Source organism: Macrotis lagotis, chromosome X (assembly GCF_037893015.1).
Source record: "Macrotis lagotis isolate mMagLag1 chromosome X, bilby.v1.9.chrom.fasta, whole genome shotgun sequence".
Classification (NCBI taxonomy): Eukaryota; Metazoa; Chordata; class Mammalia; order Peramelemorphia; family Peramelidae; genus Macrotis; species Macrotis lagotis.
Window position 1 is genome coordinate 48,829,380 of NC_133666.1, and position 15,873 is coordinate 48,845,252.

Consider the following 15,873-nt stretch of genomic DNA (forward strand, 5'->3'; position numbering starts at 1 on the left):
GTACTCTATGGAATTCCAGAAAATTCCTTCGCCTCTAGTCCATCTTAAAAGCAGCTACTTTGGAGCTCATGACAGAGTCCACTTGTAATTGTTAGTTTTTTATCTGGGACAGTCTTGCTCTCCCCACCCACCTGAGCCAGGCTGTAGCACGTACCAGACATACAGGTTATTCATGAATCTGCTGCTCTGAAGTTTAGGAGGTTAGTGTTCATTCTTTGAGTATCTAAGTGGCACAATGGAGAGAGTGCCAGACCTAGAGGCAGGAAGACCTGAGTTCAAATGCAGCCTCAGGCACTTAATATCTGTGTGACCCTGGACAAGTCACTTTACCTTGTTCACCTCAGTTTCCTCATCTGTAAAATGACCTAGAGAAGGAAATGGCAAACCACCTCAGAATTTTTGCCAAGAAAATCCCAAATGTGTCACGAAGAGTCAGAAAAGACTGAAACAACTCAGTGACAACAGTTGATTCTTCTTCCCACCCCATTGTGTTTCTTAGCTGATGTGAAACACTACCATGACATTTTGCATCAGTTCTTTTTACCCTGTACTTTTAATGCAAATCTGTTCTCTCCAAAGTTACCGGTGATATCTTGATGGACAAATCTGGTACCCCTTTTTTTTCATTCTCAGCTGTCTTGCTCTTTCTACAGCCCTGACCCAGTCAGCCACCCCCAGCCACTCTCCTTTCTGGGTTTTGGTGGGACTTCCCTGTGGTAGTTCTTTTCCTACCTTCCTGACCACTCTTTCTTATCTAGTTTATCATCAACCTTGTGCTCACTAGCCACGGGGGTGACCCCTGAGGCTCTTTTCTGGGCTCTTTCCTCTCTAGACCTTCTCCTTTGGTGACCTTATGAGCTTTCATGGCTTCAGGTGTCCTGTCTGTTCAGATTAAGACCAGAGTTACAACTCTCCATTAAATTCCAATGCCCTTATCCATATGACAAATTACCTATGGAACATTTCAAACTAGATATCTTAAAGGTATCTCAGACTCCATGTTCAAAAGAAAACTCTTTAACTTTTTCCAAAAACATATTACTCTTCCAAACTTTCCTGTTATAGTTGAGGGCACCACCATAGTTCCAGTCCCCCTAGGCTTGCAAGCTTAGTGCCATCCTCAACTCTTCATTCTCCATACCTCCTTCACCCCCACACCCCAACACCAGTACCCAACCAGTTGTTATATCTTGGCCCTTTTATGCTTCCAGCATCTCTCCAGCATGTCTCCTTAACTCTACTCACACTAGACATTATTCCAGTTCAGGCCCTCACCATCTCTAATTTGGATTTTATTACTTTTAGGATCAAATATGATCATCTTTGTTTGGCATTAAACCTTCACAACTTGGCTCTTTATGCCTATCCAGTGTTGAGACACATTACTGCCTCTGCCCTCCACTCACTCTATGGTCTAGCCATAGCAACCTCCTTGCTATAATGATCACACAGCTCTCTCATCTATCTTTCTCTGTGTCTTTGCACCTGGTCCACCCCCCCACCCCTCATTCCTACTCCCATGTCTGGAAAGCATACCCTTCTCACCTTCATCTCTTGGAATCTCTTGCTTGAAGTCTCAACTCAGGCTCCACCTTCTATGTAAACCTTTCCTGATCTCTCTAGGTTCTGGTACCCCCCTTTCAAACCACTATGTTTTTATTCTGTATGTATTCTGGTTGTGTATATAATATACACACAAATATATACACATCTGCACACTCATGAATATATGCATATATATTAATTACTATTACTTCAGGATTCTGTAGTTTGTCTTAAAGAAATATAACAGGAACTGAAACTGGTGTTGCATCGATATATGTGCCAATTGTCTTCCTGTTGAAATGATAGCTCCTTGAGAAGAGGGACTGTTTAATTTTGTCTTGGTATCTCCAATACTGCCCTCATCCCCTGACATATAGTGGGCTTTTCATCAGTACTCATCAATTGATTAACAGTGCCCCATTAACCCTCTCAGGGCCTAGGAGAGGTCAAATTCTGCATGCTGTGTAATCCTTAGCTTAGAGTAGATAAGAATGGAGAGAGAGAGAGCGAGCGAGCGTTCAATATTTAGAGAGAAGGTAAGATGCTCAGGGCTCTAGAGTAGATAGGGAAGCCAGTAAACCATGTTGCCTTTTTCATCTTAATGTTCTTTTTTTTGACCTTGCTGATATATAGTAAACACTTTTTTCCAATGCTTTGAGAATGTTTGAGTCAAAATAAAAGTTTTCTAAAGATGCTCAGCTGCTTCAGCTGTTTCACCTGACCTTCTAGTTCTTTCCCCTGGGATTGTGCTTTCCCTAAAAGGGATGAGTTCACACAGGATTCTGAGAGCAGGCAGTGTGAGTAATGGAATTGCATCTTGAAAGGCTCATCCTTGTTAAAGGCCTTGAGAGAGAGGGAGAGAGAGTGTGAGGGTGAGATCAGAGGGAATCTTCCCTGCCATTTCCATTCAGGGTATTGATGGTGATTTTCAATGGATGAGAATAGAAGGGTAGGTACAAGGGTCTGGGAATAAGCCTTGTACACTTGACAAGTTTTTGTCTTGCTTTTTTTCCCATGAATCATACTAAATGGGGAATAGTAGCCAGATACTCTACAGTTAGCCAGTTGAGTGTTTGCATAGCTGCAAACCACCAGGTTTGTTTAACAGGACAGGGGCACTATTGTACAGCTGGTAATGGTGAGCTGGATGAATGTAGCTATTCACATGTTTCACTTGAATTTAGGTCTTATTTACCTCACTCTTTCCAGAACTGACTGTTTTTTGACAAATTCTCACAGGAGCACAGATTGAGCGTGAGGCCAACCCCTTGGTTTTGCAGATGAGAAAAACTGAGGCCTATAGAGATTGTGACTTGCTGGAGCTGGCATCCAAACTCCTGGGGTTTTCATTCCAAATCTAGCCCTCAGTGCCCTGCATTGTGTTGGTTCTCTTCTGGTTTTTGCTCATCACTTCATCTTTCCTTTTCATCTAGGTTTTTAAAACTAATCATTGTTAGTTTTTGAGTGGAAAATAGCATGTACTGGTTAAAATTCATTTTTATTTAAAGGAAATTTGCCTTGAGTATCATCCTTGATCTTCTTTGATTGGTAGCAAGAAAGGGGTTTGAGTAATCAGATCTCAGATCTCATGTTCATTCTCTGTAGTTAGCGTTTCCAGCACTAGCTGAGAATTTTATCAGATACGATGATGTTCTCTTAGAAGGTGTGCACTCTTCACTTGGGAAAATGACTACTTGAAGTGTGGTATATGAATGTAATGGAAATCCAAATCTTGCTATTTTTGATTGCAAGGAAAAGCAAGATAGGTCAGAAACTTTGTTGTAAGAAATGTCAAATGTGAGGAATTCAGAAAGCCATGGAAAGACTTGTAGTAACTGATGTAGGGTGAATAAAGCAGATCCAAGAAAATATTATACACAGTGACTACAGTAACATAAATAGGGAGGGGGAAACCCAATTGACTACAGAAGACAGACAGTGTGACGAGTATTGCAGAGAATAAAACATATCACCTTCTTTTTTTTTTTAAGGTTTTTGCAAGGCAAATAGGGTTAAGTGGCTTGCCCAAGGCCACACAGCTAGGTAATTATTAAGTGTCTGAGACTGGATTTGAACCCAGGTACTCCTGACTCCAAGGCCAGTGCTTTATCCACTACGCCACCTAGCTGCCCCATCACCTTCTTTTCACTGAAAAGTGGTAGGGGTACAACTCTAGATAGCTGATAGTAAAGTAGTTAAAGTACTGGACCTGGAGTTAGAAAGACCCTAATTCAAATCTGATACTAGGCACTTAGTAGCTGTTGATCCTAGGCAAGTCACCTCACCTTTTTCCATCCCAGTTTTCTCATCTGTAAAATTGGGGATATTAGCAGCACCTACTTTCCAGGGTTGTTGTGAGGATCAAATGAGCCTAGCACCTGGCACAGAGTAGGCATTTAATAAATGCTTATTTCTTTCCTTTCCCCCTTGTCCCTTGACACCCCATGTCCAATGTTGCATACTCTGACAGACTTGGTGACTGTAACCATGAGGAAATTGTTCCATATTTTTGAGTCTTGTTTGTACCTTTGTTCATACCTTTACCTTAGATGGTTTTCACCCAGCCCAGGCCACTGAATTTCTACCCATCCTACAAGTTCCATCTCAAACGCCACATTTAGAGAGCCTTTCCTGATCCTGCCCCTTCCTGTCCCCTAGTAGAAAGTGATCTTTCTTTCTCTTCAGAACTACCATTGCACCTTGTACCTTTCCTATTTTGCCTTAAATTTCTTCATATAGGAATGGTTTATATATTTTATTATATTATGATATATTATTATTTTTCTTTTGAGAAAATGGCATAATGGTTAGAGAGTTGGCCTCTGATCTGTCCCAGCTTTGTGACTGTGGATAAGTTACTTAACCTCAGTGATCTAGTCAATTCCAAGACTAAATGAGGCAGAGGTCTCTCACTGCAAGAGAGAGAGTCACCTACATCTCTCTAGACTGATGAAATTGCAGGTCTGATCAAACAAAAATTTCTCTTTCCTTTATTTGTTTGTGTCTTATTTCCCCTCTTGAACTTTTAGACCATCTGTCTGACTGTCCATCTGTCTCGCAAACTCTTGAGGGTCCTGGGGGGAGTCTTTCTCATGACAGAGCCGTTGATGAACTCCCTGGCACATTCCCATACCTGTCTTTGCCAAAAAGCATGCCTGAATGTGAGGAATTCAGTATCCTGGCCTTCACACCTACTTGTATTTGGTGTGAAGTCCAGAAATTTACTGGCTGAAACTTTGGCAGAACAGGGAGACAATGGGTCATAAAAGTCATTCTAATATGGCTGTTCAGAAATCCAAATATTGCTACCTTTGATTTCAAGGAAAAGCAAGATAGGTCAGAAACTTTTAAAAAACGTTTATTTTCTTAGGCTTGTCTTAAATCTAAACTCTATTTTTGGCAGCAATATTTAATTCACAAGTTAGTAGTGTATAAATTTGATTTTATGATCTTCTAAAGTAGCTCTGAATCTAAGATCCTTGTTTGTTCAGTTTGACTAGCTGGAGTCTGATCATTGGTTTCCAATATTGATGGGCTTTTGTTTTGAGGTTCTGCTTTCTTTTTTATCATAAAAGCACCATTGTTTTTTCTGTTGTAAAGCTGCTCCTGATGTATTTAACTATGTCCTAGAATGTCATGATTTTCATTAACATCAGAACTATTTAAATGCTTACTCTGTAGGAAACATCCATGCTAAGTGCTCGAGGGTGCTACAAAGAACATTCTTGATTGTTTTCTGAAATGAGATCACATATGGAAAACACTGTGTGAACCTTACCATGTAATTATATATAAATGCTAGTTATTATCATTATTAGTAATAGTTGCATTAATGTTTCTCCTAACATTGAGGCATTTAAAATTTTAAGAAGTAAATAGGACAGATGCATATTATATTATATACAAATGTTGCTAAGAATGATGGAATGGGTTGCGTTGCCAGAGCAACTAGAGCCACATGAGATTAGACTGAAAAGACTCCTGGGGAAAGCAAAATGTGAGTAGCACCCAGGGAAAGCACATCCATTGTTGCATGGGAGATAATGATTGAGGAAAGCAAATAGCTCAGAAACCAAAGCTTTTGTGCTGCAGATGTTGATGTGGGCAGGCAGGGAGCAGGGTCAAGATTGGCAGCCAGTGGTGTCCTGCAGAGTTTATCAGGCTATAGAGGTAGCAGCACAGCAGGGTGAGTTAATCATAATTTAAATTTGTAAAATCCTCTTAGATTTTCACAGTGTGAAATTATTCTGTTTTTTGAAAATTCACGTTTCTGTTCTTTACCTGATAGTTTTCCCCTTTTGAACAAGGGTTCTGCACTACTACTTTGGTTGGAGTTTACTCAAAGTGTGGTTTGTGTTTAAGGAAAACTAGTACCTCTGGTGTAAGGACTGCTTTCCATCTTTGAAATCCATTTGAGCCACCTTACTCTCACCTGTGGCTCCATGAATTGTAGCATGCACATCAGCCACATCCCCATAAACCATTTCAGTAGATGGACTAAACCAGGTTGAGGGTAACTGAGAGATCTCAAACCCATCAGTGAGTTAGGGGGGCTGTCTATCCAAGCATTCAGAGTCTTCTATTGGTACAGTGGGTGGGTGAGAACAATTTGTTCAATGGTCATGAAGGCAGTTGAAGCAGGTGTTGTGGAATGTTTAGAGCTTGGTTAAATACTGAAGATACCAAGGTCATCCATTGCATCTAAAACTGTCACCAGTTGACTTGACTCTGTCTTGCCACTTGACCATGATGACTTTGGAAGAGAGAGTGAGGCCAACAACTTCATACAACTCTGCCTCATTTAAATTCAATTTATGCACAAAGCAAAAGACATCTCTCATGCCATTTTAACTTTCCTATCTCAAAGTCCTGTGGCGTCAGGCAAGTGATGAAGAAGCAAGTGTGAATACCTTGGAAGTTGTAGTCACAATCCTGCACACAAGTGCCCTAGGTCATAGGATCATTTCCTCACTGGAAGTAGCAGTGGAATTTGGCAACCCCATGGGTGTCTGTGCAATCTTTTAAGGATCATACTACTGAGGAAGGGGCTAAAATGTTCCCTAAAAATTGTCTGCTTATCCAACCCTGGCTTGATTTCCATGGCAGATGGGGATCCCACCCTGTGGTCAAAATACAAAAAAAAATACAAAAACTTCTTTAAAGAAGATTCCACTCAACAACAACTCTTATTGCAAGAGAAGTCAGCAGGCATCATATCCAAATAATAGTCCTGAGTGCAACAAGGTTAGCAAATGAAGACCAGCTTACTGAAATTGAAACTGGATACATATTTTTCAAAACTAATCTAGTCCGTGAGCTTGAATGCCTACCAAAAACTGTTATTGATGGGCTCATGACAATAAGATTGCCACTTGAAAGAAAATGTCATACCACCATCATCAGTGCCTATGCTCCAACCATGATGAACTTGGATGAAGTAAAAAAAAATTTTATGAAGATCTGGAGACCCTTTTCGTCAATGTACCTAAAGGGGACAAGCTTATAATTCTGGGTAGCTTTAATGCTAGAGTGGGCTCAGTCTATCAGACATGGGCAAGGAATGGAGATGGAAATGGCAACAGCAATGGTCACCTACTACTGAAGACTTGCACATCCCATCATATACACTGTCTTCCATTTACCTAGATGCAATAAAACTTCCTGGATGCATCCTCACACAAACATTGACATCTAATAGACTATGTGATTGTAAGGAGAAGAGACAGACAGGATGTGAGAGTAACATAGGCAATGTGTGATGCAAAGTGCTGAACTGATCACAAACTCATCCTCTTCAAGCTAAATATTCACATTCAAGTGAATGGTGGTCCCAAGGCAAGCCGGAAGAGTTTGTTGTTAACTTGGAGGCAAAGTTGAGCCAACACACAGCTGACAACAGTGGAGCTGAAAAGGAGTGGGTAGCTTTCAGAAATTTGGTGTACAACACTGCCATTTGCTCATCTGGGCCAGAACACTTGCCAACATCAAGACTGGTTTGATGAAAATGAGGGGGAAATGCAGAAGTTGCTCAATGAAAAACAAGAACTCCACAGGGTTTATACCAACAGGATAGTTCATCTGTTTCTAAGAAAGCAGCATTTAATTCCATCAAAAGTAAAGAACAAGTGAAGCTTAGAGAGATTCAGGATTCTTTACTCAGTAAAAAGGTAGATGAAATTTTAGTTTTATGCAGATAGTAACAATCCAAAGTGCTTTTATGATACCTTGAAGGCTATTTATGGACCAAAGTCCTATGGTGCATCTCAGCTATTCAATGCTGATGGAACCACAGTAATTGGTGACAGGATCCTGGAGATATGAGCTGAATACTTCCATAGTGTTCTTAACAGACTGTCATCAATCAATGCAGAAGATATTGACTGTTTACCTCAAGTTGAAGTTAATCATCCCTAGCTGGAACTTCAACTGAAGAAGAGGTTTTGAATGCTTTTAGACTCCTTCCATGTGGCAAAGCATCTGGTACTGATTCTATTCCAGCTGAGATCTACAAGGGAAGGGGTCCATTGCTCATTCAAAAGCTGATTGAAATTTTTCAGGTTATATGGCATGAAGAGGTTATCCCCCAAGGTATAATTCAAGGATGCCTCCATCATCCATTTCTATAAAGGTAAAGGAAATATTGTCCTGTGGCAATCAAAGGGGTGTTTCTCTTTTAGTCATTGCTCTTAAGATTCTTGCCAGAGTCCATCTCAATAGACTGATCCTTTACCTGGAAGATGGTCACCTCCCTGAAAACCAGTGTGGCTTCAAGAAAGGGTTGAGGAACAGTTGATATGTTTGCTGCCCAACAATTCTAGAATTGCCAGGAGCAGAACAGAGGTAGATCTGACCAAGGCCTTTGATACCATCAGTCATGAGGACTTATGGGAAATTATGTCAACATTTGATTGCCCAGAGAAATTCATCAGTATTGTATGTCTGTCTCATGACGGCATGTTTGCCTGGGTTCCCAGTTACCAGTGGAGTGAAACAAGACTGTGTCCTTGCTTCCATGCTTGTAGCATGATGTTTTCTGCTGTGTTATTAAATACTTTCACTGAGGATGAACTTGGCATCAAGGTCAGCCCCACACTGATAGTATATCAGAGAGAAGTAGACTTTGGAAAAAATAGGGGATACCGAGGCATGAATATAGGTAGCACACAAGGATAGGGGAGTGTAATGTGTTGAAAGGCCCTTGTCAGGGTGGCATACCTCTTCATCAGTGGAAGAAAGAAAAGGATGGAAAAGGTGGATTTTGACATGTGGAGTCAGAGAGATGAAAGAGTTCATGATGAATGACCTTTTCTGCAGTAAGCAGAAGGCAAGATTTTTCTGCTGGGAGAGAATGAAGAGGGAATAGGGAACTGAAGGAGAGAAGGAGAAGTATCAAACACCTTGGTGAGTGTACTATTTATTCAGTCAGGGAGAATTGCTTTTCATTCGTGAGGATCCCTTTGACATTATATAATAGCAATTTGTTGTCATCCCAGTCAACCCAGTTGTGTGAATTCCTTCAGGAGAGGAAAGAGGTGTTGATCTTGGGCAGGGGATAGTAGATTCAAGGGGTAAATGTAGTGAATATAGTGAAATTGGTCAACTGTATAATCAGGACTTCAAAGAGAGTTAGAGGTGATGGATTGAAAAAACAGGAATAAAGTCATTGGATATTGGGTGAAGACAGGATTAGGGTTAGGGTTAGACAGAAGGAGAGATGAGATGGGAGACTGTGATCAGAAAAGGGCTTTTGATTTTTTTCCTGCTTTGTCACAGACTCTCCCCTTCCCTTTGGAAATGGACAATTCCTTCATAATTTCAAGATTTTTCATAACTGCTTCCATGGTGGCAGCACCTGCTCTACTAGAAAGGAGTGTGGGGAGGCAGGGCGGGGCTGTTGTGGGGTGCCAACTGGGCATATCTGTGAGACCTAATAAGTCCTGGACTGCTCTGGAGAAAATGTAGTAGGGCAAGTCCAGAGCAGAATGGCTTTTAGCCAAAGGTCATTGTAAAACTTAGTAAGCAAGAAAGAATGTGATCTTTTAAGTAGATTACAAAGATCAAAACAGCACAAAGAAGTGAGTTTCTGCGTATAATAGATAGCATTTTAGAGTTGGTTGCTTAAGAATCATCAATTATCCTCTCCCTCTCTATTACTTAACACTTGAAATTATCTCCTTGATATTACTGTACAGACTGTATGTTTAGTGTGTTATTGTAGCAAAATAGGGCACTGGGCCTAGAGTCAGGGAGATTTGAGTTCAAATGTGACCTCAGATTTGACAGCCCTGGCTAAGTCACTTAACCCTCAATTTCCAAAGATGTAAAATGGACTAGAGAAGGAAATGGCAAAACAGTCCAGTATCTCCCTCAACCCAGCAGAATGTAAACTTCTCAAGGGCAAGGGGCGGTTTCATTTTTCTGTGTGTCTTTGTCTTCCTGTTGCTAGCATGGCTAGGCATTCACAAAGTGCTTTAGGAAGTGAAGTGAATTAGAGCCATCACCATTTCATTTGAGCCCTAGTATCTGAAATACTCAACCTAATTTTTGAACAGGTCATGCTAATTTCCTGTGTTATACATCTGTGCCTATGTCTGAGAGCAAAGGATTAGCCTTTCTGGTAGGAAATCTGTTTTAGCATGGATACCAGCTAAAACATCCCAAGAAGCTAGTCATGTTTCTGAAGCCGTGTAATAGATTCAGAGGTACTGAGACTTAAATGAAGGTGCTCTATAAATACAGAGTTGCTGGGCCTAAATCTCTCTAATGAGTGTGCCTTCAAGTGTGTAAGTGATCAAGGGTTTAGTTATAGATCAACTTCACCAAGGAGAGTGATCTTTGTCATCACTTTTACTTCCTGCTATCTGAGAAAGTAGGTTTCCAAAATATTTATGTGATAGAAGGTCCATTGATTTAGCATCTGCTTTCAGAAGTGGCTGGAACACATCCTTGGTGAGTTCATCAGAGTTGAAATGGTCTATACTAGTTCTTCTTGGGATATTTGCCATTTCTTCAGTGTTTACTTATGGTCCCATGAATACAAATTTTAATTCAAATCAAGTAGACTGTAAAAATGAAGACTGAGCTTGTGTCATTGGATTCCAGCTTTTTCTTTTATTGCTGTCTGATGCTAGGTGTGATAATATGTTAGTACCATTTCTTTTAGTTCCTGCTTCTTTTCATTGTCATCGTTGTCACCATCACCTTTTTTGCTTTTAGCTCAAAACTCCTCCCCTCCCTCTTCTGCAGAGCTTATTATTCTCTACATAATTTGAAACCTTTGCCAGGTACTTGCATAATTTGCCTGTATCTACCTAACCTGTTCTTCCTAATATAACATCTCTTATTAACTAGAAAAATTTGCTTTAATTAGTGCCTTCAAAGTTACACACAATCATGGGACCCAAACATGAGTAATGTAAGGTCCTCTCGAAGTTGCATACAGACAGGCATTGGGAAAAGCCCATTATTTTTCCTGACTCATTTCTTAGGCTTGCTTCCAATGGGACTGATCATACCAGTTGCACAATAGTATGTAAATAAAACTCTGTGGAAATATGCTTCTTTGTCATTTCTTTTTCTTCTCCTACCGATATATTATCTCCTCTGCCCTTGTCTTTTTAAACTGTAAGCTTCATGGGGACATGACCTATTTAAATTTTGTCTTTGTGTCACTGCATAGACCTCATAAACACTTGATAATAAATGTTTATTGAAATGAATTGAATTACTGTATTTTAGTGATTTGGTAGTAAAAAGAAAATTACTTCAAAGACCAAAACTACTTGGTACAGTACTATTTATTGAATGATTTTCTGTGAGAAATTGAGGTAAAGAGGGCGGCTAGGTGGCGCAGTGGATAGAGTGCCGGCCCTGGAGTGAGGAGTGCCTGAGTTCAAATCCGGCCTCAGACACTTAATAATTGCCTAGCTGTGTAGCCTTGGGCAAGCCACTTAACCCTATTGCCTTGCAAAAAAAAAACAGAAATTGAGGTAAAGAGAGAATAAGCAGGTATAACTCTAAGGAATTTTTTTCCTGTCCTCTTGAAAATATCCAATGTTTCAAATATAGTGAAATCTTGCCTTGGGAAATAGCTTTTTACCTACTCATCCAATATAAAGAAAAGTTGGAGGGGCAACTAGGTGATGCAGTGGAGAGAGCACCAGCCCTGGAGTCAGGCAGACCTGAGTTCAAATCCAGACTCAGACATTGAATTTCCTAGCTGTGTGACCTTAGTCAAGTCACTTAATCTCATTGCCTTGCAAAAACCAAAAAAAAAAAGTTAGAGGCAGATTTTTTTAAAGTGATTCTTATTTACTTTACTGCCAACACAGTTCCACAGGGAAAGAAAAGTACTCATTTTCACTGCTAAGTTAAAATCTTTTGCTTTTTTTTAAAACAGGAATGTAAAGAAAAGCAGAATGGATCCAGTTATGGGTGTGAGTTCTGTCAACATCGTAGTGGAAGGTATGACATGCAATTCCTGTGTCCAGACCATTGAGCAGCAGATTGGAAAAGAGAATGGTGTATACCATATTCAAGTAAGTAATTGCCCTAGATTTTCGTGAGTCCAAATTATCGTGACTGGAAACCTGGTACGAAATGACTTTTAAACTTGGAACAGAAACAGAGTTCATAACTTAGGAGCAAAAATGTCATAGTTCTAAATGTGCTGTTAAAAAAAATTAAGGTGGTCAAGAGATTACCTTTCAGTTTGAAAGTATCTGAAAAAGACATCATTAGGATCATTCATTGTGAAAGATGATGCTGTCCCTCTTTTCTACTAATTTTTCTGCATTGGTCACATGGCTCACAGATGCTTCCCTATGGGCAGAGGTACTTCTTTACTCAGTAGTCAGTCTTTCTGGCATCATCTGGCCTCTCATTTCTTCCATTTGAACATTAAACCACAACACAGTTCATCTTTTCTCTTAAAATTGTCCAAGCATGGAATGTAGTTTTTAGTAGAATCCAAGATCAGCAGTCTCTTTATTGGAGAAAAGAGATGAATCATGCGTGTGCATGCTTTGGGGTTTTGTTTTCTTAAGCATGCCCCAGGATGAAAAAAATGGAACAATGAAAAATCCTGAAGAATTACTGGTGCTTTTTGGATATATTTAGTATAGACTGATCCTCAGTGTAGGAAAAGGCCATAAATGTGGTGCCTACTAATGATCAGTTGCATGCTAATTGAATGTCATGATCAAAAAGGAGTCTGCTTAGGCTACTTTTGTAACTTTCTGATAACTTTCTTGATGTCCTTTGGTCCTGTGTGTGTGTGGCATACTGGGATGTGTTTCCATGTATGGATGCTGATTGCAGTGTTTCCTCCAGTTCTCAGCCTTCTGGGGTGAATACAGCTTAGCCCTCTAGGATGTAGTTTATCATCGTTTAAGAGAAAGTCCTTTTGCTGTACTTTGGTGTACTGATATTGGAGAGGCCTGATTTCTGACATTGCCAACTTGCTGCACAGTATTAGGCAAGCCTTTTCCTCATCTATAAAATAGGTTTGATAATTCTACCTCTTGCAGAGAAACTGTACAGCATTACTCATTGTGGAAGTGAAAGAACTTCCTTCTTGGGTTCAGTGGACTTCCTAGACTTCATGTCTCCTTGTGGCTGCTTTCCTTTCTGAGTTTGTTATGGCCATGGATTTTGCAAAACTGTCTGATGAACTCATAGTCACTTCAAAGATGAAAGGGATCCTTAGAGGTCATTTAGCCTATTCCTCTTAAGAGGAGGAAACATTATCTGCCAGTATTGGCCTTAATCTTTATTCAAGTGTTTTGTAAACCTGAAGTATTTAAATGGCAACTATTATTATTAGATAGGCAGGGCAGTGGCTAAGAATGCCCACTTGGAGTCAAGAAGACATGAATTCAAATCCTGCCTCAGACTCTTAGAATCTGTGTGGTCTTGAGCTTTTCTCAGCTTCACTTTGCATAGATGATGATCTATACAAAGGGCCTTGACAGCCTTAAAGTGTTGTGTAAATGCTAGTTACTATTATGGTTATAAGTGACAGTAAAATTTTGTTATACATTTTCAACAACAATAATAAAACTGAACAAGTAGGTAATGGAGGGGATTGAGATAAGTGATTTCTATTTACCTCTCCTTCCTATGAGTTTATTTCTTGTGATAGACTTAACCCAGCCTTTTTTTTTGTCAGTGATTTTATTTTTTTTTACTTTTATTATTTTTTTAAAATTTTTAAAAAAATTTTTCTATTTTTTTTTGCAAGGCAAATGGGGTTAAGTGGCTTGCCCAAGGCCACACAGCTAGGTCATTATGAAGTGTCTGAGGCTGGATTTGAACCCAGGTCCTCCTGACTCCAGGGCCGGTGCTCTATCCACTGCACCACCTAGCCGCCCCTATTTTTATTATTTTTTAAAGAAAGATTTTATTTATTATTTTGAGTTTTACAATTTTCCCCCCATTCTTGCTTCCCTCCCCCACCCCCACAGAAGGCAGTCTGTTAGTCTTTACATTGGTTCCATGTTATACATTGATCTCAGTTGAATGTGATGACAGAGAAATCATACCTTAAGGAAGAAAAATAAAGTATGAGATAGGAAAATTACATAATAATATGGCGTGGTTTTTTTTTCTAATTTGACGGTAACAGTCTGAATACAGATGGTATTCTCCATCGCAGACAGCCCAAAATTGTCCCTGGTTGTTGCACTGAAGGGATGAGCAAGTCCACCAAGGTTGATCATCACTCCCATGTTGCTGTTAGGGTGTACAGTGTTTTTCTGGTTCTGCTCATCTCACTCAGCATCAGTTCATGCAAATCTTTCCAGGTTTCCCTGAATTCCCATCCCTCCTGGTTTCTAATAGAACAATAGTGTTCCATGTCATAATGATTTTTAAAAAATTCTGCTTTTACTGTGAGCAAAACCTTTCATCTTTTTCTTCTGTTTCTTCCTCTATAAAATGAAGGGATTAGACTAGATCATTCCCAATTCATTAACATTGTCTCTCCAGCTGCCTTCTCAGTCTTGTGCTCCTCTCTCATTTCCCCTTTCTTCTTCATCTATTCCTTCTTTCTTTGTCTTTGTCTCATTTGTTTCTTCCTTCATCTATTATTTTCCCCTTTGCTGTCTAAGCTCTTCTCTTTCCTCATTACCCCAGTGTTAACGTTCACTTTCCATCATGACACAACATAGTCTCTAAAGAGTCCAAAGAGCTAAGTTCAAATTATAGATCTCACCACTCACTATAACACCTGAGTGATCCTTGGCAGTCACTGAACATCTCTGGGTTTTCATTTCTTCATCTGTAAAATGAAGGACTGGAATCAGATGTCTCCTAAGGTCCTTTCCATCTCTAAATTCCTAATCCTATTTCTCTGGATACATTGTTTTCCACCTGCAGAAGGTAAGCTCCTTGAGGGTGGGGCCTGCTTTGTTTTCACTTGCTTGGTATTCCCAGCCCTAGTACCATACCAGGTCATAGTAGATATTTAAAATAGATTGCTTGGGGCGGCTAGGTGTCCCAGTGCATAGAACCCCGGACCTGGAGTCAGGAGTACCTGAGTTCAAATCCAACCACAGACACTTAATAATTACCTAGCTGTGCGGCCTTGGGCATGCCACTTGACCCCATTGCCTAGCAAAAACTAAAAAAAAAACAAACAGATTGACTGAATTAAATTCCCCTGAAGTACCTGGCAAGATATCTGAAGTCAGAAGGTAACAGAAGCCAAAGACCTACAAAACAGAGTCCCCTAAGCTTTTCTTTCTTTTTTTAAATTAATTTTTATTAAAGGTATTATTTGAGTTTTACAATTTTTCCCCAATCTTACTTCCCTCCCCCCCAACCCCCACAGAAAGCAATCTGTCAAGTCTTTTTTGTTTGTTTGTTTTTTTACAAGGCAAATGGGGTTAAGTGGCTTGCCCAAGGCCACACAGCTAGGTAATTATTGGATTTGAACCCAGGTACTCCTGACTCCAAGGCCAGTGCTTTATCCACTACGCCACATAGCCGCCCCAATCTGTCAGTCTTTACTTTGTTTCCATGTTGTACCTTGATCCAGATTGGGTGTGATGAGAGAGAAATCATATCCTTAAGGAAGAAACAAGAATTCTAAGAAGTAACAAGATCAGACAATAAGATAGCAGTTTTTTTCCTAAATTAAAGGGAATAGTCCTTGCACTTTGTTCAAACTCCACAGCTCCTTATCTGGATACAGATGACACTCTCCTTTGCAGACAGCCCCAAATTGCCCCTAAGCCTTTCAAAAACACCTGATCACAGAACTGGAGCAGCTCTGTGTATGTAGATTAAGATGCTGAGGCCCATTGACATTAAATGATCTACCCAAGA

General features: G+C 40.0%; 1 protein-coding gene across 1 annotated transcript in view; it reads left to right on the plus strand.

The window, feature by feature from the left end:
• The window catches only part of ATP7A (ATPase copper transporting alpha), a 116,198-nt gene that overhangs the window by 36,614 nt on the left and 63,711 nt on the right, over positions 1–15,873 (plus strand). The window contains exon 2 of the mRNA XM_074205999.1: positions 11,945–12,083. Within this exon, the coding sequence (XP_074062100.1) occupies positions 11,964–12,083 (120 nt within the window). The 5' untranslated portion in view covers positions 11,945–11,963. The remainder of the gene's footprint in view (positions 1–11,944; positions 12,084–15,873) is intronic.